This window comes from Aedes albopictus, chromosome 2 (assembly GCF_035046485.1).
Source record: "Aedes albopictus strain Foshan chromosome 2, AalbF5, whole genome shotgun sequence".
NCBI classification, from domain to species: Eukaryota; Metazoa; Arthropoda; class Insecta; order Diptera; family Culicidae; genus Aedes; species Aedes albopictus.
Genome location: NC_085137.1, coordinates 448,529,740 through 448,552,459, shown reverse-complemented (window position 1 = coordinate 448,552,459; position 22,720 = coordinate 448,529,740). Strand labels below are relative to the sequence as shown.

General features: G+C 39.2%; 1 protein-coding gene across 6 annotated transcripts in view; it reads right to left on the bottom strand.

Moving 5' to 3' along the window:
• LOC109410035 (E3 ubiquitin-protein ligase AMFR) overlaps positions 1 to 22,720 on the bottom strand; it is a 162,096-nt gene that overhangs the window by 122,317 nt on the left and 17,059 nt on the right. For 4 of the 6 annotated variants that reach the window (XM_029870001.2, XM_029870005.2, XM_029870004.2 and 1 more), the window contains exon 2: positions 1,648 to 2,340. In XM_029870001.2, the coding sequence (XP_029725861.1) occupies positions 1,648 to 2,124 (477 nt within the window). In that variant the 5' untranslated portion in view covers positions 2,125 to 2,340. The other 2 variants (XM_029870002.2, XM_029870003.2) reach the window with 2 other exon arrangements.

Genomic DNA, 22,720 nt, shown 5'->3' with positions numbered 1-22,720 from the left:
ACAAAGTACATGATGGCAAAGGGCTCCAGGGAGGAATCACCGCGCCCGCCACCCCGAATTCATATCGACGGTGATGAAATCGAGGCGGTTGAAGAATTCGTGTACTTGGGCTCACTGGTGACCGCCGACAACGACACCAGCAGAGAAATTCAGAGGCGCATTGTGGCAGGAAATCGTTCTTTCTTTGGACTCCGCAGAACTCTACGATCGAATAAAGTTCGCCGTAACACGAAGTTAACCATCTACAAAACGCTGATTAGACCGGTCGTCCTCTATGGGCACGAAACATGGACCCTACGTGCAGAGGACCAACGCGCTCTTGGAGTTTTCGAACGGAAGGTGTTGCGTACCATCTACGGCGGAGTGCAGATGGAAGACGGGACTTGGAGAAGGCGAATGAACCACGAGCTGCATCAGCTGCTGGGAGAACCAACCATCGTCCATACCGCGAAAATCGGGAGGCTACGGTGGGTGGGTCACGTCATCAGGATGTCGGATAGCAACCCGACTAAAATGGTTCTTGAGAGTCATCCGACCGGTACAAGAAGACGTGGAGCGCAGCGAGCTAGGTGGGTCGACCAAGTGGAGGACGATCTGCGGACCCTACGCAGAGTGCGGAACTGGAGACAAACAGCCATGGACCGAGTGGAATGGAGGCGGCTACTATGTACAGCAGAGGCCACCCCGGCCTTAGCCTGATTGGTAAGGTAAGTATGGAGTAAATCCTGAAATATTCTCTGTATAAATTTTAGGAATTATCTCTGAAAGCATTCCAGGATGAGTTTCTGAAAGAACTCCGGGAGAAATCCCTTGTGTAATTACGTAGAGAAATCATAGATAAGTTTGCAGGAATTGCATCAGAAGTCTTGAAAAGAATTCCAATATCTTGACGAGTTCGTGGAAAACTTCCTGCAACTATCTCTGATGCAACTCAGAAATCTCGCACATGTATGTAGTAACATGCTCAAATCAATAAATCAAAACCATGACTTTCAACTTACCGACCATGGTTTGTCCTTCTTCAGTCAGTAGAAAGGTAGTATAATCAGATTACATCGACAATGAGTTGTAGTATGAATTGTCCAGTGAACGGCATGTGCAAAATTATGAAATGTTCCGACCAAGAACTTTACTACAAAGGTATACCCTTCTGAAGAAAACACGCGCTTTCTGACGGGCAAGGTCCACCATCCAAGAATGCGCCCTAGACCGTGCAGCAGAAGCAGCACAAACTTGCGGTTTTCACCGTTGAAGCGCTTCTTGCCGGCTGACTCTGAAGGTTGCTTTTGCTGTATTACGTTATCTAGCAGTATGTAGCTATTCATGCATACAAATCGGTGAAAAGGATGTACCGGGCACTGCTGCATAGGTGGAAGTACATAATGGGCCGTTCATAACCACGTAGACTTTTTGGGGGGAGGGGGGGGGGTGGTCTGGTCAAAGTCTACGAGCTATACAAATTTCAAAATTTTTGTATGGACAAAAGTCTACGAGGGGGGAGGGGGGGGCTCTGAAATGGCCAAATTTTGATCTACGTGGCTTATGAATAGCCCCTAAAGTGTTTAGTGACTTTTCAATCCCAAGGAAAAATGAAATTTTCTGTTATAATGAATGAGATGGAAAATAGTATCAAGATGAAATACTCACCCAAATACAAATCGGCTCACTTCCCATGAACGAAGCGATATCCTTCAGATGCGCTCCGATCGTCCGGGAGTCGTTCGCCGCCGATCGTTCCAGCAGTTCCGCTTCCTGCTCCATCATCTTCTTCAGATCGGCATCCGTTGCCGCAAGGATCTTCTCCTCGAAGTCATTGATCTCCTTCACAGTCAACAAGGAGTCCAGTTTATTCCCTACAACCCCATTCCCGACCACCCCAGCAGCGGCCCCGGCAGCCACATCCCGAGCAGCGGCCGCCGCAGCTTCCGTAGCTACCGACCCAGACAGCACCGTAGAAGGAGGCACAACTCCGGCCGTGGCCGTGGCATTGCTCTGCTGTCTCCAGAAGGGATCACTCGTCACATTGACCGCGTAGTACAAGCACAGGGACACCAACAGGACACTGGCACTGGTGTAGACCCGAATGCTGGGCAGCGGAATCGATCCGTTCAGTGCGACCGGCATTTTCTGCACTCAAACCGCGACCGCAGTCAAACTCACAATGAACGAAGAGGGAGCACAAATTTTCGACCACGACGCGCACATTAATCCATTAGCCGATCTTTCGCTTTCGACAACACCTTCTGCTTTATGGATTTACCACTTTGGCACATTTTTTTTTTCTCTTGTTTCACTGAATAATTTTTCTGCTATTGAACAGCATAACTACACTTCACATTCCTGAAACGGGAGAGAACAAAAAATTGGAATTTTAGTTATTGGTGTTCTCGGTTGGTTTTAGAACGACATCGAAGGTTGGTGTTTGCAAAGCATTATGCGACGTATGATCGCTGTTTTGGCATTTACCTATGTTAACAGGAAACTGGTAATCAAATTTACTACGTAAACACTTGTTGAGTTCTTATTTTAATGAAATTCATAAATTAGAAATTCTCGTTATCAGCTCCCCTCAAGAATCACAACAAGATTCTGAAATCATATTTGCACAAACCGTTTATTTGCTCCAGTCCTCGTCATGCACCGCGCGGACAACAGCGACAACAATATCCACACCACGATCTACAACACATCCAACCACAGAGAGGAAGAGATCAATGTTCTGTTATAACGAAATAACTGCGAATTGACGCAAAACGATAAACGACGACGATCTTCGTCGCTGTATCGAGTGCTGCTACTGTTGCTGCACCACCGCCCTAACCAACCTAACCGGGGTAACTGTTTGCGGTGCGGTGCGATGATCGCGAATCGCTCTGATTCTCTTTTGCACGCACAAGATCGCGGATTGAACGGTAAACACGACGTACAAGAAACAGTAGTTCTCCGAACGAGGCGTTCCAAATGGAATAGGAAATTGAAGCCCAATTGGCAATTGCAAAGTTACAATCTGATTCACAGTGGAATTGTCCAATAATTAATTCATATGTTCTATGACACTTGTTGCAATGCAGATGTACCCTAGGAGATACCCATGATCTGCACACTTAGAAATTCTGAAATTTCCACGAAACGGAATCACCAAAAAACGTAAATGTTTTCAAGACTGAATCACAAATTGGACTCAATTTTACGCGCATCATGTAAATGCTGGTTGGTTAACAAATCCGTTTCACCAGAAACGTAGAATCAGTATCACGTTCATCAGCCACCTTCCAGCTCGGTGAAATAGCCGAGAGGTAAGAGATGTGGCTCACGATCAGGAGATCCGGAGTTCGAATCCCATGCATGATAATATTTTACTTTTCTATGTTTTATCTGTCAAATCGGTTCTAGCGATTGCTAGACGCTGAGCAAAAATAAGTTTCATTTTGGGGTGTCTTGAAAGACGTAAATTTACATGTTATAACCTCTAAATTTGTGTTTTTGAAGATGCTCGTATATGTCAGGTTCAGGACACTTAAAATTACATGATATTTTCTAGGTGTGTAGTTCTGTTCTTTATTCGCTCAAAGCAATTCAATTTTAACAGCAATCCGCAAAATTGGGTGAAAAACTGTATGTGAAGTATACATACTATGTAAGTAGGTATGAAAGTCATCATCCAAGCCAAGTTTGGACGCTCATCAGTTCGGCAAATTTGCGTTTTTCCTTGTACACTTGTTTACATTTTCGACTCGAATGGTTGTGGGATGCGGATGAACCTGACGCAGACTAGAGACTATTTTTGAAATTGGTTAGGTACCTAGGGCCACCGGGTCATTTGTAGTCTTACGCTCCCAAATTCGTCCAATTCGAAAACAAGCGATTGATTCCATTCTTTTTGTTTTTATACGTGTTGACTTTTGACAAAATTACAAAAATAAAAAACAAAACAAACCGCGCTTCAATTCTTCGATTTCAGTATTGCGCATTGCGCGGTTATAAGTGCGACGATGAAGTGCGGAATCTCAAATAAAAGTGCGATTTTGCGTCAGATCGTTCCGGTGTCTTCACCGCACTTATTCATTAGCTCGTGATGAATAAGTGCGGTGAAGACACCGGAACGATTTGATGCAATATCGCACTTTTATTTGAGATTCCGCACTTTGTCGCAGTCCAGTTAGCAATGCAATAAACTATATTGTGCCTTGCAAGATAAATCCGCGAAACGCGTTTGTCTTCTTCTTTTCCATCAAGTTGCAAAAATATGACCGCACCACTATGAGCGACCTGATGGTCAGAAAATCTGCATGCGGCGCTTATATCAAATCCACATGAGGCTGCGGCGATATAGCCGCGAGGAGATGCACGCGATACAGACGCAATGTATGAATGGAAAAGATGCAGCCGCATCCCCCTGCAGCATCACTAAATAACATCCCGATTATTAAACACAAATCCGATGAGGTGATGCGTATGCGTATATTGAATCAATGTCGCGATAAATATTTATTATTAAATACGATTTCTGGCCACCTGAGTTGCCATTGTGTTAACTTTTGTTTTGATATGAACGGCCTGAAGGCTGCTGCGATGCTGCTGGGTGGGTGACAGTATCTGTTCGATTTTGACATTGCGTCTGTATCGCGGGAATCTCCTCGCGGGCATATCGCCGCCGCCCAATGTGGATTTATTATGAGCGCCGCAATAGTAAGGGGACCGATACCTTATGTCAGGGGTTTTCAGATCGTGAATCGCGAAGCTTGACCATGTGGTAAAATCAGAGCTAGTTACTCAAAGTTTCCAAATTTCAACGTCCCCTATACTGGGAAGCACCATGGCAATGCCTTGACTATTACAACTATTTAACAATCATTACGAGCAAATCAATTCATGAATTATTTTTCACTATTTTTTGTACTTTTCGGAAAAGGGGATTCCATGCAGGAAGTTTTGTTCAGTAAGAAGTCTTTTAAAGATTCCTCCGAGAATTCTTTTAGGATGTATTTCTTCCCATGCACTTATTGATATTTTTCTCTTTAATTACCTACACCTCTTCTCTAAGATTTTTTCATGATTTATCAAAAATTTTCCGGAATTTTTATATAAAGATGATCCTTGCAGGATTCTGCTACCTACTAAGCTAATCGTTTCCCTACTAACAAAAGTAGCTGCATAAGAGCTTAGGGGCTGTTCATAAACCACGTAGACCAAAATTTGGCCATCTTGGACCCCCCCCCCCTCCCCCCTCGTAGACTTTCACCCATACAAAAATTTTGAAATTTGTATGGAGCGTGCACTTTTGTCAGACCCCCCCTCCCCCCAAAAAGTCTACGTGGTTTATGAACGGCCCCTTATGGAACAAGTGCATTCGGAAGAAAGCTCTTTTAAGCTCTTAACCAGCAAAAGTGTTAGTGTATAACGAAGATGATGCTATCCGGGCCGGATCAAAACGTCCGAGGCCTTAATGTCCCGGACATCAAGTCGCGTTTTTTACGAAACAACGTCCAAAAACTCAATGCACAGTGGTCCACGAAACAGATTTACGAGGAAAGATGCATTCAATGTCTTCAAATGAGTTTTTAGGCAAATATGGTCTTCTACAAAGTTGTCCCTAATAATAAGGCCCTCTTTAAAATGTGTGTGTGTGTGTGTATTCCATCTAACACCCACTGTCCGGCAGTGATATTATGGAAAAAAGCATTCTGCAATAGCGTTTTGATGTCATTGCAAATTGCTTTAGTCCGGGAGTTAGACGGTGATAGCTCTATTGCAGATCCAGTGGCCCATTTCAGAATGGTTGGAGAGACACTCCATTCAGAAGCCACTTTCACTATCAATAAGCCCCGCATGTGCGCATTACCGTTATCAGATGGATAACGATAATACAAACACACTTCCTGTTCTAAAGACAATGTCTTTAAAACTGGCACGTATTTAGTGAATCATAGTAACAATAATAATAACACAAGTTTACAAAATAAAACGAAAGTCGTGAACTTCTGTCAACGACCAAAATTTTTGAAGCACAATTTAATGCTGATTTCGAAACCGACCTTCAAAAAATTTAAAGTAGAACAGTTTTTGAGTTTTAGCTCAATATCGAGTTTTATAACTTTTCAAAATATGTAGTTTACTAAAATTCAAATATATTGCGTTTTGTTCAACCAATTTTAAATCTTTTTCCATAAATTAAAAGCTGAATACAATACCATTCGATCATCTGAATACAGGATTTGCGTCAGATTGATGAAATTCAAGATATTGGCGAGTTTTAGAGACGATCTTCTTAAATTTTAGCAAAATTCCCAAAATTTTTTGAAGAAATGTATTTTTTTCAATAAGAAAAAACCAACTGAAAAATTCTTTCTCGACGTTTATTTGACATATCATATGTAGGCGAGTTACAGTAAAAATTTCAGCTCAATCGGAGCATTCCTTACGGAGAATGAGATGTTTGAAGTAAGCGACTTTGCTTAAAAATAGAACAAAAATCGATTTCAAATCATCAACCTTGTATGGAAAGTCGAAAAAATTTCCGCTCTACTGTAATTTTTTTCCTTCGCGTTTTCGAACTCAGGGTATGATTCTACACCAAAAATGATCATCAGCTTACCGAGTTCGAAAATGCTGTAAACTAGTGTAATCAGAACAATCTCACCAAACATGATCTGGAGTGCCGGTGCCGTCATCGTTGAATCGTCTGCTTCAATTTACTCCGGTTTTTTCGCTCCATCTCGGCCACGCGTATAATTGGTTATCATTAGACCAAATCGTCGATGCATATATTTTTTTTAACTCCTCACACCCCCAACACTATAGCAAACCACACAACATCTAAATGGCGCTATTTAAAATAACATAAGAATTCACCGATTTTTTTTAAATTTTTTTCCCAAAACTTGTACCCAATGTGCATTGGTATCATGCTACACGTGACACTTCCTTCACTTCACGTTTCTCGATGACGATGCACTACACACGTTTGCTTTACGACATAACATGCGACAAAGAACTGTCGCCCCACCAGCGAGCGGTTGCTGGCATACGCGCATACAAACGAAACATCCACGTCAAGCAGTAGCACGAATATCAACCGCGTTCATCGTTCATCACGAAAAACGAGCCGACGCGTACACACACACACTTCTCTTTCGTATCAAGTCGTCGCGGCGCTAGAAGAGAAAACGCGATAGCGGTCAAATGTGTCGTCACGTCACCATAGCACCCGCAAGAAAGAAAAAAAAACATGCCGAAAACTCCCATCAATGGAAGCCGAAAAAGTTACGGGGAAAATACATTTTGTTCACTTTTAAAGAGCCACAGACAGTTGAAAACACAATATTTTCCATCAACGCGACTTTGACTATCCGGGAAAACACTTTTCAGACACAAAAGTCCACCTTTTCACTCGAAAATCACTGTTTATTTCACAAGCACATAACTAGCGCGGCCGACCGAACGTACACTCTCCGAAGACCATAAGGCCCTCTTTAAAATGTGCATGAAAATTAGGGTGGTCCATATTTTCAAAGAAATTGATAACCAAACTTTTTTATTTGCAAGAATAACTGTATACTTTCTTCGAAAAAGTTAGATCTATCAATTTTGAGCAAGCTTGCTGAAGACACTTTTTTATATATAACTATAGCTATAGCTTTAAAAAGTGCTTACTCAAAAGGACTTTCTGTCCACTGTTAGCACGTCCTTCAAATATTGTTATTTGTTTCTTCCATAAAAACTCTCTATTCCGTTAAGCTATTCTTGTTTAAATTTCTAATTTCTCAGCAATAATTTAGTTTTTAGTATGTTTTGCCTGTTGCCAGTTTGCTGAGAATCTAGATGCGTCCACTACCAGGAGGCTCGTTTCCAGAGTCTTTTGGTATGGGGGAGAGTGGAGGGTCGCATGAAAAAAAAATTGACCGATCTAGAGGTATTTCCTGAATAAGCTTAGGGTGGTTCAAGAAAAACCTGTTTTCTGGCGTTAACTTTTTCAGTTTTGATTTTTCATCAAAGTCGCCGAAGAAACACATGCAGAGCATTTGAAGACGCTTCGTTTCGTGTGCTGAGATGGTCGTTATCTCTTTTGGTTCAAAAGTTACAGGCGTTTTTCTTAAAAAATCATAGTTTTTTTAAAAGGGCTTATGATGGATTGGGACAAACATAAAATATATCTTTTGCCCGCATTCAAAAGAAGAAATATTATTATAAAACACATAAAAAAAAATTGGAGGAATCTTATTTCTGTAACTCAGGTGAAAAATACTTGAAAAGTGCCTATTTTTTTCTAGAAAATCATTAATATCTTTTGAACGGAATGACGTAGCAACATTCTCAGCACACGAAAATGCGTGTTTTTGGAAGCTCTAAAAGTGGTTCTTTGATTACTTTGACGAAAAATTTGAAACAAAAAAAATACAATGGTCCACGAAACAGTTCTTTAATTTAAAGTTAAAATTTGTTTAACAAAATTCTGTTACATAGTTTCAAGGAGATCCACCCAGTACTGGTTTTGCAGAAATATTTAAAATTTCAAAGAAATATTTAACAATTTCAAATATAATATTTGAATTGCTATAAATGGTATTTGCAAAAGTTGTTTTACAGTGATCAATTTGACCATGGATTACGGTATAAAAAGAGCAAGTTAAATCAACAGAGACAACTCTCTAGACAGACACGACTCATCAACTAGGGATGCACAAGTAAACTTGGGCATCGTATATTGTGTCTTGCTCTAACACAAGGATTCCTTCAGGAATTTCTCGAAATTTTGCTTGGGTCTACTTCTGGAGTTTCTCAAGACATATCTCAAAAAAAATAAATCTTTCATCAGATTTTCTTCCAGAACTTCCTTCTGGGATTCCTTCAGGGATCATATAAAGAATTCATTAATAGGGTTCTATGGAAATTCATGCATAGGGTTCTATGGAAATTCATGCATTCTTTAACGCATTTTTTTCATTTTTTTGTAGGAGTCTTGTCCAAGAATATTATTACAATATCCTTCAAAAATTTACCTTAAGGCTTTTTTCATCTCTTCCAAGGATTCCAACAGAAAATCTTTCAGGAATCCCTCTGAAATATCTTAGAGATTTATTGAGAAATTGCACCAGCATCTTTGTCTGCAATTTCAGCAAGGACTTCGGCAGGCATTTTTACAGGAATCGCTTCTGAAATATCTCAATTTATATATGTATTGAAACGATATTTTTTGTGAGTTTCCTCAATTTTGGTGCCCTCACACGTGCAAGAAAAAAAACCCTGTGATAAAGGGACTTCTTCCAAGGATGTCAGAAAACCCTCCTATGGAAATAAATATTTTAGGAATTATTTCGGAAAATTTATGAAGGATTACTCCACAAATTCCCTGAAAAAATCCTCTACTAGATCTTTGTAAAAATCTATCTCAGATTTATTCCAACATTTACTTTCTTCAGATTGTTGCAGGAATTACACATTTCATTAGCTATTGTTCCGAAATTTCCCAACATTTTTTTTATATATTCCTCTAGAATTGTCTTCAAAACTTCTTCTAGAGGATTCTCCAGAAATATCTTCAAGAATTTCTCTAGAAAAGCTTGCACGGGTTTTCTCGGAAATTTCTCTATAGATTTTTTTAAAATTCCATGCGAAACAATGCTTTCAGACAATCGTCCATGGATTCCTGCACAAAATCAAAAGTTAAGAATTCCTTCAGAAATTTACCCAAGGATTTCTTTTAAAAATCTGTCGCAGACTGCTTTAGAAATCCTTCCGAAACTTCATTCAGAAATTCTTCTTGAAATTTCTTTGTAAATTTCTCTGGATACTCCTTCAGAAATAATTTATGATTTATGAGATTCTTCTATAAATTTGTAAAAGGATCCTTTTAAATGTATGCTATGTCTTTTTTTTCGATATTGCTCCAACGATTGTTTCAGGAATTGCTCCTGAAACTCGGTCTTAAAATCTTCCAAAGTTCTCGTGCAGAGGTGAATGACAAAACAAGAACAATAAAATAAAATAATTTATCATCATATCTAATTTTGACGTTCTAGAGTTGTTTATCAAATGTTTGAAATTACAAAAAAAAAAAAAATGGCAAAAATTACCATCATAACAGAATATGTTACCAATTCAATATGTTTATATGAATGAGAAAACAGTAGAATAACAACTGGATATTAAATTTTACTATGATATCTAATTCTGTTATTGCTGAGATATTATTGACTTTTTATGGGTAGAAGAGAATGACAAACTAATGATAAGTTTTGATATTTTGAAAGTATTTAATTATTAGTAGGTTTTCCCTGTTTTTGCAAATAGAGAGAAGAACTAATTTTGTTTTTGCCTTTCTCGTACACTAAGTGTACTCGAAAGGCTATATGTTCACTCCAGAAATGACTTTTTGATAGAAGACCCGGAGAGCCGATTCACATATACCAATCAACTCAGCTCGGCGAATTGAGGTGATGTCTGTGTGTATGTATGTGTGTGTAATACACTGTGTATGTATGTGTGTGTACAAAAAAAAACTCACATCACTTTTTGGCAGTAAACCTCAACCAATTTTAATGACCGATGGTTCATTCGACGCGGCATATAGTTCCATTGTTTCCTATTGAAAATGGTTCGGATCGGTCCAGCCGTTCAGGAGTTATGGCCATTTAGGTGTTCCGGATCGGTACCCCTGGGAGGGGCCAGACATGAAAATGCAACAAATCCACGCATGCCACATACCAAACCACGACATTTTTGATCATCTGATGAACGGTAAGCAGGAAAATAGTCTCAGACCATATCTGAACCGGTAGTGTTCCAGAACCGGTTCCGGATGTCCCGCCGGAAGTGGCCAAATATAAAAGAGAACCAAACCCATGCATGCGACACATCAAACCACGGCATTTTCGATAATCTGATGAATGGTAAGCAGGAAAATAGTCTCAGATCATATTAGAACCGGTAGTATTCCGGAACCGGTTCCGGATGTCTCACCGGTAGTTGCCAAATATAAAAGAAAACTAAACCCATGCATGTGACACATCTAACAGCTGCATTTTCGATAACCTGATGAACGATTAGCAGGAAAGCAGTATAAGACCATATCTGAACTGGTAGTGTTCCGGAACCTGGGTCCCGCCGGAAGTGGCCAAATATAAAATTGAACATAACTCATTCATGCGACACATCAAACCGCGGCATTTTCGGTAACCTGATGAACGGTTAGCAGAAAAATAGTATCAGATCATATTTGAACCGGTAGTGTTCTGGAACCGGTTCCGGATGTCCCGTCGGAAGCGGCCAAATATAAAAGAGAACCAAACTCATGCATGCGACATATCAAACCGCGGCATTTTCGATAACCTGTTGAACGGTAAGCAGAAAAATAGTCTCAGACCATATCTGAACCGGTAGTGTTCAGGAACCGGTTCCGGATATCCCGCCGGAAAGTGTCAAATATAAAAGAGAACCAAACCCATGCATTTGATGTGTCGCAGCATTTTCGATATCGTGATGAGCGGTTAGCAGGAAAATACTATCAGACCATATCTGAACTGGTAGTGTTCCGGAACCGGTTCCGGGGGGTTCCGATGGGAGAATGCAAACTTTTTAAGGAGTTAAGGAGTGATGGTGAAAAAAATGTGTACGCATATGATCAAATCCCAACCGTTACGTAGTAATTGTACTTTACATGTTTTTGACTTTGCTTGCCTCGGACTGGCTATAACTTGAAAATGGTCAAACTTATCGCAGCTTTTTTACCCTCATTCGAAAGTTTATTGAATTTGCTATCAATCTTTCAATCTATCGGTTTAGTTAAATATCTTAGTTTTCTCAAGCAAATAAGCTCGAAAATATTGTCTTGCCTTTCTCGTACACCGAAGTGTACTGAAAGGCTATATGTGCACTCAAAAAATCAATTTTCGATAGATGGCTTGGAGGGTCAAGTCACATATACTAATCAATCCAGATCGACGAATTGAGATGATGTCTGTATGTGTGTATGTATGAGTGTCTTTACGGTTTTCGTCCACTTTTTGCTTACTTTGTTGTGGTAAGTCCCACAGGCAACGTAAACAAAGGTTTGTTTACACACATACAAGAATAAGTAATGGTTGAATTATGGTAACAGTTAACATCACTTAAAACAAAGTCCTAACAGATAAAAAATATGCAAACATGTTACCGCTCAACAGCACAATTGCGCTGGTTCGTCACGAAAGGGATATAAAACGACTAAAATATTAACGCGCACTGAAACGGCAAAAACTAGCAATAGCCGATATCTCAGAAAATTATGATTAAAACGATCAAAATCTTTGATAACAGATAGATGTTCCTTCTTTTTATCATCTGCGCCAAAAACTATTGAAAAATATCCATAAGTCTTCCAGTAATCTAGCAAAATCCTGATTTTTTATTGCTTCGCCCATAAAGTATTAGGCGATTTTTATCAAGTTTATTGCTAATTTCCAATTTTTAATTGAGCGATAATATAGCTGCCACTCCAAAAATGGCGACCAGAATATCCAAGTCGGTCTAAAATCCAAAATGGTGGTTCAACATTCAAGATGACTGCTGTTTAATGGAGTATTGGGATCTAAAACCAAGCAATATGGGTATATTTGGTATGGTGAACTTGTCCAGAGTTCAAAAAATGGCGACCAGAACATCCAAGATGGCGGTTCAACATTCAATATGGCGACTGTTTAATGGAGTTTTGGGCTCTAAAACAATGCAATATATGTATATTAAGTATTGGAAAGAAGTCTAGAGTCCAAAAATGACAATTAAAATATCCAAGATGGCGACAAAAATATCCGAGATCGCGTCTTAAAATTCAAGATGGTATGGGGAAGAAGTCTGGATTCCAAAAATAGCGAGCAGAATATCCAAGCTGCTGGACTTAAATCCTAAATGGCGGCTCAAAATTCAAGATTGCGGCTGTTTTCAAGAGTTTAAGGCTCAAAAATCAAAAACCAGATAAACGGTATGATCTCTGATGCCATGAAATGGATTTCTGGTAAACGTATGAAAGTGCAATATTCATCAACATGTCACTTGAGTTGTGTTGAAATGTGTTTCCGAAGGCACGAGAAAGGCACCATCACCGCTAGGTGGATTAATTAGGGCTTTTTTATTCCTAATAAATAAATAATGGTAGGGGGATTAGGGGCATAATGGACACCCTAAGCAAATGAGTATGTTAGGCCTGTATAGCAGACAAAAACTTAACATATTATCAGTTAGCTTACAACTTTAACTTGTTTCCTACGTATTTCAATCATTTACAGCAGATAGAATGCCTTTATTGTGCAGAAATAATTGATTGTAAACCATGTGTTTTTTAGGGCTGGCAGGAAAGGTACGGGGCAAAATGGACACCCCTGCATGTTTTATGCTAATTCTTTGATAACATCGACCAGTTAAGTAATTTGCCTACGGAGATCAATACCACAGATATAATACTCCATCTTAGACGAGTTTACAAAACCTCAAAGTTAATTAATTAAACTAAAGGCTAAAATAATCGCATTGATTTTTCCAAACTCTAAAACGCCTAACAGTATGCAACGCGCGTACATCCATTCGTAATTGCCAGTGTTCATTTTGCCCCGAATCGACTACAACATTGAAATTGCTATTTTGAGTAAATTCTTAACCAAAAATAAAATACTTCATCCATTGCTAAATCTGCGTATACATGTAGATAAGCTAACAACTCACTCGTTTTTATGGTGGACACACTCAAACACTCGTAATACCTTATTTGCTGCTGCTTCGAAATTATAAGAAATCCACCATATGAAAAACATACTTCAATTTCAATGATATGTTGGTTATTTTGAAGGAATATAAATAATACTTTTGAAAAATAGAACAATGATTTATTCCTTTACACTTATGCATTAAAAGTTTAATATAAAAGTCAACGGTTCGGCAAACACAGGGGTGTCCATTTCGCCCCGGGTATCCATTATGCCCCTAATCCCCCTATATATTGCAGTTTTGCTTTTCTGTAATTCTAGTTTAATGAAAAAATTGGCATTGTTTTTCAGTTCTCTTCACTCGGGTTGCCTTAAGAAACTCTTACAGCGATTTCTTCAGAAATTCTGCCAGGGATTTCAAAGAAATTTCTCCAGGAATTCTTTCATGTACATTCCATGGGTTTTCTCTGAAACTCCGCTAGGGATTTCTTCAAAAATTCTGATAGAGATTCTTTTAGAAAATACTTCGGAAAATTTTTCAGGATTTCCATCAGAATTTCTTACAGGAATTCCTTTAAAAATTCTTTCAGAAAATTCGTACCAATATTTCTTTATAAAGTCCAACAGAGATTTGTTCAGGAATTGCCATAGCCATTCCGTTGAAAATTATCACAGAAAAGTTTTCAAGATTTCCGATTTCTTCTCGATCCTCTATTAGCGCAGCATCACGACAGTTGCTCGACGCGTACTCCACCGCCAGACTTAGGCAGTTGAATGGTGTCGAAAATGAAAACAATCGAATCCTCGACCTGTGTTTTTTCAGCGAGGAAATATCCATGGACGGCGTAGTCATGCAAGCCCCCTCTCCACTCGTTAAAATCTGTCGGCATCATCTCCCTGTGCTAGCGAGAATGGAAATATCCCCTCAAATCTGCTTTTGCGATACGGTGGAAAATGTATCCTACGATTATAGTAAGGCTGATTTCAATAAAATCAACGACTTTCTGGCACATGTCGATTGGGACGACGTTTTTCGCGATTTGGATGCCAATCTCGCTGCGTCAACGCTTTCTGGAATTCTGTGGTATGCCATAGACCAGTATGTTCCAACAAAATCTGAACGTGCGGCGCCCAAGCCGGCTTGGTCAAATGCCGATCTAAGATGTCTCAAGAGGTTGAAGAAGGCAGCCCTTCGGCGACATAGCAAACATCGGACCGACGCTACTAGAGCAGTATATTTGGAAGTGAACACCGAATACAAGAAACTCAACGATCGTCTCTACAATGCCTATCAAGAGCGTCTACAAAACAGCCTGAAATCGAAACCGAAAAGATTTTGGCGTCATGTCAATGATCAAAGGAAAGAATCGGGATTGCCTTCTACCATGACCGACGGCTCGATCATGGCAGACTCTACCACGGATATAGCCAACCTTTTCCGCACTCAATTTAGCAACGTGTTTACCAACGAACACTTGAGCCCTCAAGACGTAGCAGACGCCACCGCCAATGTTCCTCGAATATCAGCATCGCTGCAACAGTTTTCAATCTCCGACGACATGATTATTGCAGCTGGAAAGCAGCTGAAATCTTCTACGGGTTGCGGCCCAGATGGAGTTCCTTCTTTGGTATTAAAAAGCTGTTTGAATTCATTGGCAGCACCTTTGGCAACAGTGTTCAACATGTCTTTGACCTCCAAGGTGTTCCCGGAATGTTGGAAGCTATCATATGTGTTCCCTGTGTTCAAGAAGGGCAGTAGAATGAATGTTTCGAATTATCGTGGTATAGCTGCACTGAGTTCGATTTCTAAATTATTTGAGGTGATAGTTCTGCAACAGCTAATTCAGAGCTACAGTCATTACATCTCGCCGGATCAACACGGTTTCATGCCTAAACGCTCCACGACAACTAATTTGGCATGTTTTACTTCGTTTGTGATTCGCCAAATTGAAGCCGGTCAGCAAGTTGACGCTATTTACACCGACCTGTCTGCCGCTTTTGATAAAATGAATCATCAGATTGCGATTGCTAAACTCGATAAACTAGGGATGAACGATAATTTGCTCCTCTGGCTTCGATCGTATTTGACCGGACGAAGCATGTCCGTCAAAATTGGAGACCATGTTTCGATGCCTTTCTCGGTTTGGTCCGGCGTTCCTCAAGGCAGCCACCTCGGTCCATTCTTGTTCCTGCTCTACATGAACGATGTCAATCTTGTATTGGATTGTCTGAAACTCTCGTATGCCGATGATTTGAAGCTGTATTACGTAGTGAGGAACTCACATGATGCGTCTTTCCTGCAACAACAGATGGAAATTTTCGCTCGATGGTGCCGTGTCAACCAAATGTCGCTAAATGTGTCAAAATGCTCGGTAATTTCGTTCGGCCGTAAACGCTCCCTTTTACACTTTGATTATTCCCTGGCGGAAACCCGATTAAAGCGTGAAACTACAGTGAAGGATTTGGGTATTCTCTTGGATGTTCAGCTGACCTTCAAAGACCATGTGGCGTACATCGTTTCAAAAGCCTCGTCACAGCTGGGATTTCTGTTTCGCTTCTGCAAAAAGTTCACGGACGTATACTGCCTGAAAGCTTTGTATTGTTCTATTGTGCGTCCAGTACTAGAATACTCATCCGTCGTATGGTCACCGTACTACAGGAACGAAATTCAACGGATTGAGGCCGTCCAGCGTAAATTTATTCGTTTCGCCCTTCGTCACCTCAGTTGGAGGCACCCGTTAAACTTGCCAAGCTACGAAAGCCGCTGCAAACTGATATGCCTGGAGCTACTCGAGCCGAGGCGCGACGTGGCAAAAGCGTGTTTTATAGGGGATCTCCTACAAGGCAATATTGATTGTCCGCTGCTCCTCAGCATGCTGGATATCAACATACACTACCGGAATCTTCGCCAAAATGCATTCATCCGTTTTCCCCGCACCAGAACTAATTATGGATTCCATGAACCGATCCGCAGTATGTCCCGTGTTTTCAACAAATGTCATCGTGTATTTAATTTTAATTTGTCCCGGGAAACTAATAAGCTTAATTTTAGAAGAGTTTTATGTTAGTTTTAAGATAAACCATTGTCATTGGGGTGGGGATTTCACCTGTTGACGAATAAACAATAAACAACAAAAAACAACAAGAATATTCAGATATTCACTCAAAAGTCCTACAAGAATTGTGCTGCAGGAATCCCCCAGAGATTTTGGCAATATTTCTTTGTAATTCAGGCAGGAATTCTTCCAGAGATTGCTGCAGGAATTCATACTGAGATTCTTCCGGAATTTCCTACTCCATTCCCTCTATGAGCATAACACTAAGATTTTATCCACAGTGTCTTCAACAATTCAGAAATAATTTCTAAGAATTTCTCATAGGGTAGAAGTATCAGTTTTGACCAGTCAGGTGTTTTGTCCATAGTGAGATATTGGGCCTGTTTCGATCCAAAGTCTGAATATATTTTTTTACGAGTAGATCCTAAAATAATATGACAATTACAGCTGTGAGAACCATAGATTTTGATTAAAAAATGGTTGGAAAAATATTTTCCTTAATAAATCAGCTCTTACATATCTATTTTGGCCAGGGTGCTGGTACTGTAATTTTAGATTATATCTCATGTTAAAGTGCATTCCCTTTATGTGCATGATTTATCGCTGAATTTAAATTGCATATTTTTTTCTGTGTATGAAATACACGTGATTGGCCAAAATAGAAATCTAAGTTGAGAATTCAATTCGATTTGCTTTATTTTAGAGACTTTCAGCCTTCGGCTGGTTCATCTCTTTAAGTTGAGAATGTGGCCAAAACTGATGCAGTGCTTATTTTAGCCAGTGTTACTTTTATTGCAAAAATCAAGTACTAAATTGATTTCTGCGTTTTTCCTACAAAATATAGATTGACCCTTCATTTGATACATTGGTAGTTTCCATAGGATTATTGATAATTTTAATAAAAATGATGCTCATACCCTATCTTATTTTATTTTAATATACCTCAAAAGATTATTTATTCTTGGGTTCTTTACAGAAGCTTTTCTAGGCATTTTTCCAGGTATTCCTACAGGAATTGCTTCATAAAAACGTCATCAGATTGCTCCAAAAATACTTTCATAAAGTTCTCCAAGTTTTTTTTTCAACTGGATTTTTTTCATGAAAAATAACCAATAAACTTTTCTGGGAATTCCATTGAGATAAGGGTTCCCTGAAGAGTTTCTCCAGGTATTTCTGCAGGAAGTATTTCTTAAGAATTTCCCTGGGATTTCCTTCGACATTCCTCAGGAGATTTACTCAAGAAAGCTCCCTGAAGTTTAACAATATCTCCAGATATTTTTGGAGGAATCCCTGAAAAAAAAATTCTGAAGTAAACTCTAGTTCAGTTTTATAAGAACTTTTCGGGAGTTTCATCATGGGATTTCTACTTCTAAATTTTATCCACGCCGTTTTTCAGAAATTTCTCGAAAAATGTTCCCAAAAATTCTACAGAGATTTCATCCGAAATTCCTCCAAAAGTTCCTCTAGTAGTTCCTTGATAAATTCCTACATGAATTCCTGCAGAAAATTATACAATGGCTTATTTCAGAAATTGCTGCTACGGTTCCGTCAGAAAAATACTCCTGGGATTCTTTCAGAGATTCCTTCCGGGATGATTTCAGTTGTTCTTCTGGGGATTTCTTTTTGTAAGTTACACATAGAATACTGGAAGAATTCTTGAAGTGATACTTGAAGACATTTCTAAATAAATAACAAAAGGAGTGTCTCATAAAATCTCTTAGAACATTTCGAATGATAGGTACCTTCGAAGATTTCTAGGAGAAATTCTTGATTCTTGAAATTCCTGAACAAAAATTTCTGAAGCAACTTCTGAACTTATCTCTGGAAAAAATTTTAATTTGTATCTAAAAACTTCTTATCTCCAAAACTCTTAGAAAAAAAAACATTATAAAAAACTTTCAAAGTAAAATTTATTGAGAAAATTTCTGAGGGAGTCCTAGAGAACTCCATAGAGGAATTCCTGAATTAATCTCTTTATTTTTTATTTTTTTGCACAGATTGCAAAAAAGTACTGGTGGAGCTCTTGAAGAAATTTCTCATATAAGTTCTAGTTAAAAAAGTTTACAAATCCCTAAGGAAATTTCTGAAGAAAAAAAGTTTTAAAAAAGAAATCTTTAGAGAACCTTGGCAAAAAACCTTTCAAGAATTTTCTAAAGGGGTATCTAAATGAATACCTTAAGGAATCCCTTAACATAAGGAGTAATACCTGGAGGAACCTCTGAAAAAATATTCGAATCACTGTAAAAAAATCTCCTGAAATCGCATCTTTTGAAGAAACCGTTGGAAGAATTCCTGTAGAAACCCCAGGAAAAATTCCAATATTTTTATTTAGAAATTTGAAGAAATATATGCAGCACGTGTTCAATGAGCATCCTAAACAAGCTAATTCTAATTGTATTTCTGAATGAATTTCTGAAAATGACACCGAGCACTAATTACAACATATGCAATTTTTTCAAGTTTTTTTTAGAGAAACCCCTTGAGGGGCTCATCATCAAGGAAAATACCTGTAGGGATTCCTGAAACAATCTATGTAGGAGGATCATATTTTTTTTTATTATCAGCGCAGTTACTGGACTCTTTTCGGTTCTTGTTTGCAATACCTGTGAAATTCTTTCTATAATCACCGGAAACAAATCTAGAAAGAACCCTTTAAAGAATTTCTGGCGGTGTCCCTGGTGGTAATGATGGACAAAATGTTAGATTAATACAGTGGTAGGCATCTCAGAGGAATCTTTTAAAGAATTCTTGTTGAACTCAAGAAAAGATTTTTTTTAATAAGGGGTGATACACAAATTATGTCACGCAAAAATCGACCATTTTCACCCCCCCCCCCCCTATGTCAAACTTTTTGTACGTGACCTCAAAATTTTTTGTATGTTTCGTCACGTTATGCAGACCCCCCCTCCCCCCTAAAAGCGTGACGTAATTTGTGCATGACCCCTAATTACAGAAAAAAATCGCGTAAACTAATTCATTAAGTAGTTTTCCCGGACGAATTCTTAATTGCGTACAATTGTGAAGTCTTTTCCATCCGAGTATAGAGGGCACTGGCATATGGAAGCCTTGAGTAACCAGCTTCAATTTCACCACGACAGCACTCAACACTCCTCCTGCATATGCGCGTAACTACAGTATATTTGGCCTCTCAGCTCCAATGCCGTGCGCGGCTGTTATGCACTACAGCCAGCGTGCACGACCTTGGAGCTGGGGGAAGCCAAATCGCTGTAGCTATGCGCATGCTTCTGCAGCGTCAAGACGCCAACCCCCGGTCTTTCAGTATATCGGTGAGTATGCGGGTGCTCCCGATCTGCAATCGCAAGTCTTTTTGTGTCGCAGTGATCATTTGGCATTCTTCGATGACTTCACAGGGCCGGGCACCAACCCACTAATCTCCAGAAACGTGGCTTATCTTCTAGAAAGCTACAAGTTTTGCTTTCGAAATTCTTCGGAGAGCTTTCAGTATTTTTTATTCAGTATGAATAAAAATGGGAGCTCTGTGCTCAAGATGGGTACGTTCTTGTTCTTGAATCTCTATACACTGTTCAAGTATTTTTCGCCTTAGCAATATCACATAGTATTCGAGCCGTGGCCTACTTTAATTGAATTACATTCTCGTAGACCAACCGCCATAGGATGGCACTCAAACGTTACAAAATCCTTGAACTTGCTGGATAAGCACCTGCAAAGTACTTGAACGGCAAGTGCCTATATAGCGCTTCCTGCTTTTCAAATATTGTTTTAAACTCATCATAAACGATCGGCTATCGTAAAACAATATAAGTCGCAATAGTATGACTCTTGCGTGGTTCTCATCGCAATAAAAAAAATAATTCCATCCGTTATCGTATTGTCTCCTTTTTAGATTTATTTTATTTTACCACCCCCCTTTACCTGTCCTTCCTCGATTATCTCACGCCGCCGTTGTTGTTGGCTGTAGACTTGCCGTAGGCATTACTGCAGTAGGCTAAACAAAATAAAAAATCACATTCGCCTGCTTCGTTCCCAGAATGTGCAACCACCGCGCGCCGCCGCATCACTACCGGGGTTGTACTATTTTTAGTGCTCCGCGTGGCACAGCCTTCCTCATTGTGACTCCCTCGTTCATAACAAAAAAAAACAACTGTAACAAATCGCCTTCCAAAAACGTCAACACCAATGATCTGGCAACCTCCAAATGGGGTACTGGGTAGGAGGCTCACATATGGCATGAAGAGCGTCGTCGTCGTCGTCCTACAGACCTACAGCGACGAGTTGAACCCACAACACAAATGACATTATTGCCGTGCGAAAAAAAAAGTAGCGCCGCTAGCAGAAATATGCATGACACAACTATTTTTACAACCACACGGACAAGAACGGGCCCACTGACCGGGGTGGACGTTGGCAATAATAACAATGGATTAGCATCATTGATCATATGTTGCTTCCAATTCTTTGAATGTCCTATGTAAGTTGACCATTTTTCGATTTTCCAGCTTTTATTTATGGTTGCCTATGCAAGTATACTCCATTGGACATAAAGTACGTTAGGCATAAGGACATTTGGCATAGGCATGTTAGGCATAAAGTACGTTATGCATGAAGACATTAGGCATAACTGACGTTAGGCATTATGGACGTTATCCTAAGTAGTCACCAAATGTTCGGATAAGAGAGTATCTATGAGCTAAGCAGCTAGAGGTTGCTCTTTAGCCTTCTAAGAAGCTTCATAAGTAATTTCTGAACTTGAAAGTTCACGTAATGAAGCTGGATAGCCTTCTGAACAGCTTCTGATGTAATTTTCTCAAAATGAATGTAAAAATAAAAATGTTACAGAGTCACTACAGCTTCTATTGCTTTTGATTGTATTGCGTGACACACTTCCCGAGCAGAAGGGCATATTTTACGAATACCGTGCAAAGAGCAACCTGTGCTCTAATACCTCAAGTTGGCATTGCTATATTGTTGTACGCAATGTTATGAGAACACCACAATAACAATTGGAGGTATTTATGTGGTATTATTGATTAAGCTGGGAAAATAATCGAAGAACAAGATTTGTTATTACATCATGGAGGTACCGAAAAATGTTGAATTTAATAACAAGAAATGTTATTACTTTATTATTTCATACCTTCTGGATAACATATAGACTATAGAGCACTTGAAATTTATGGTATGCATTCATTATTGAACTAATAAAACTTGTTATTTTAAAGGTGTTATTAATACAAAATTATGGTATTCATTTTTGTTATTTTGCCTCTTATGTCCACCTAATGAATGGCATATCGAGGTGTAATGTTATTGAATATTAATACCCTGATATGTTATTTTGATGCTATTCTTTTCTGCTCGGGTCTTCTATGAAGATTTGCACCGGGTCCTTCTGCGTGATACTCTAGACTCTTGATATGATGAGGTTAACTGCGCTCCTGTACAAGTGTGCAAACCTAGCTGTAAGCCGAGTATTGATATTTCGGTGCAATACATTTAAAATACAGTGTATCAAACAATTGTCCGTACAGCAATTTTTTGGTCAAAATAATTGTTCATTAAAATGCTCATGACTTTTTTATACGTCAATCAAAAACGCTGAAATTTTGACCAATTATAACCCATATATTGAAGCTTCATTGGTAAAATTTTGACCGGAATCGAATAAGTTTTCTGAAAGTTATAGAACTTTTAGTAAAACTTATAAGATTTTTGAACACATTTTTCAAACATTATATCTCAATGTTTTTTTTATTCTTAATCACTTAACCTAATTTACAGCTCTATTGTCCACTGGGGCACTACGTGAGCAATTTCAATTGACAGCTGCACTTACATTTTGTACAGCGCCTAGATTCTATTCTTCTTTATCGAACTGGTTGGCTTTCTGCTGCTTTCACTTTTTCTACTTTATACCTAGTAGAATGATGAGCACAAGGATGATGATGGATGGCCGTTGTTCGTTTCCAGTCCGATTGGGGGTCCATTATGAGTAGCAGTTCGCCGATGTCC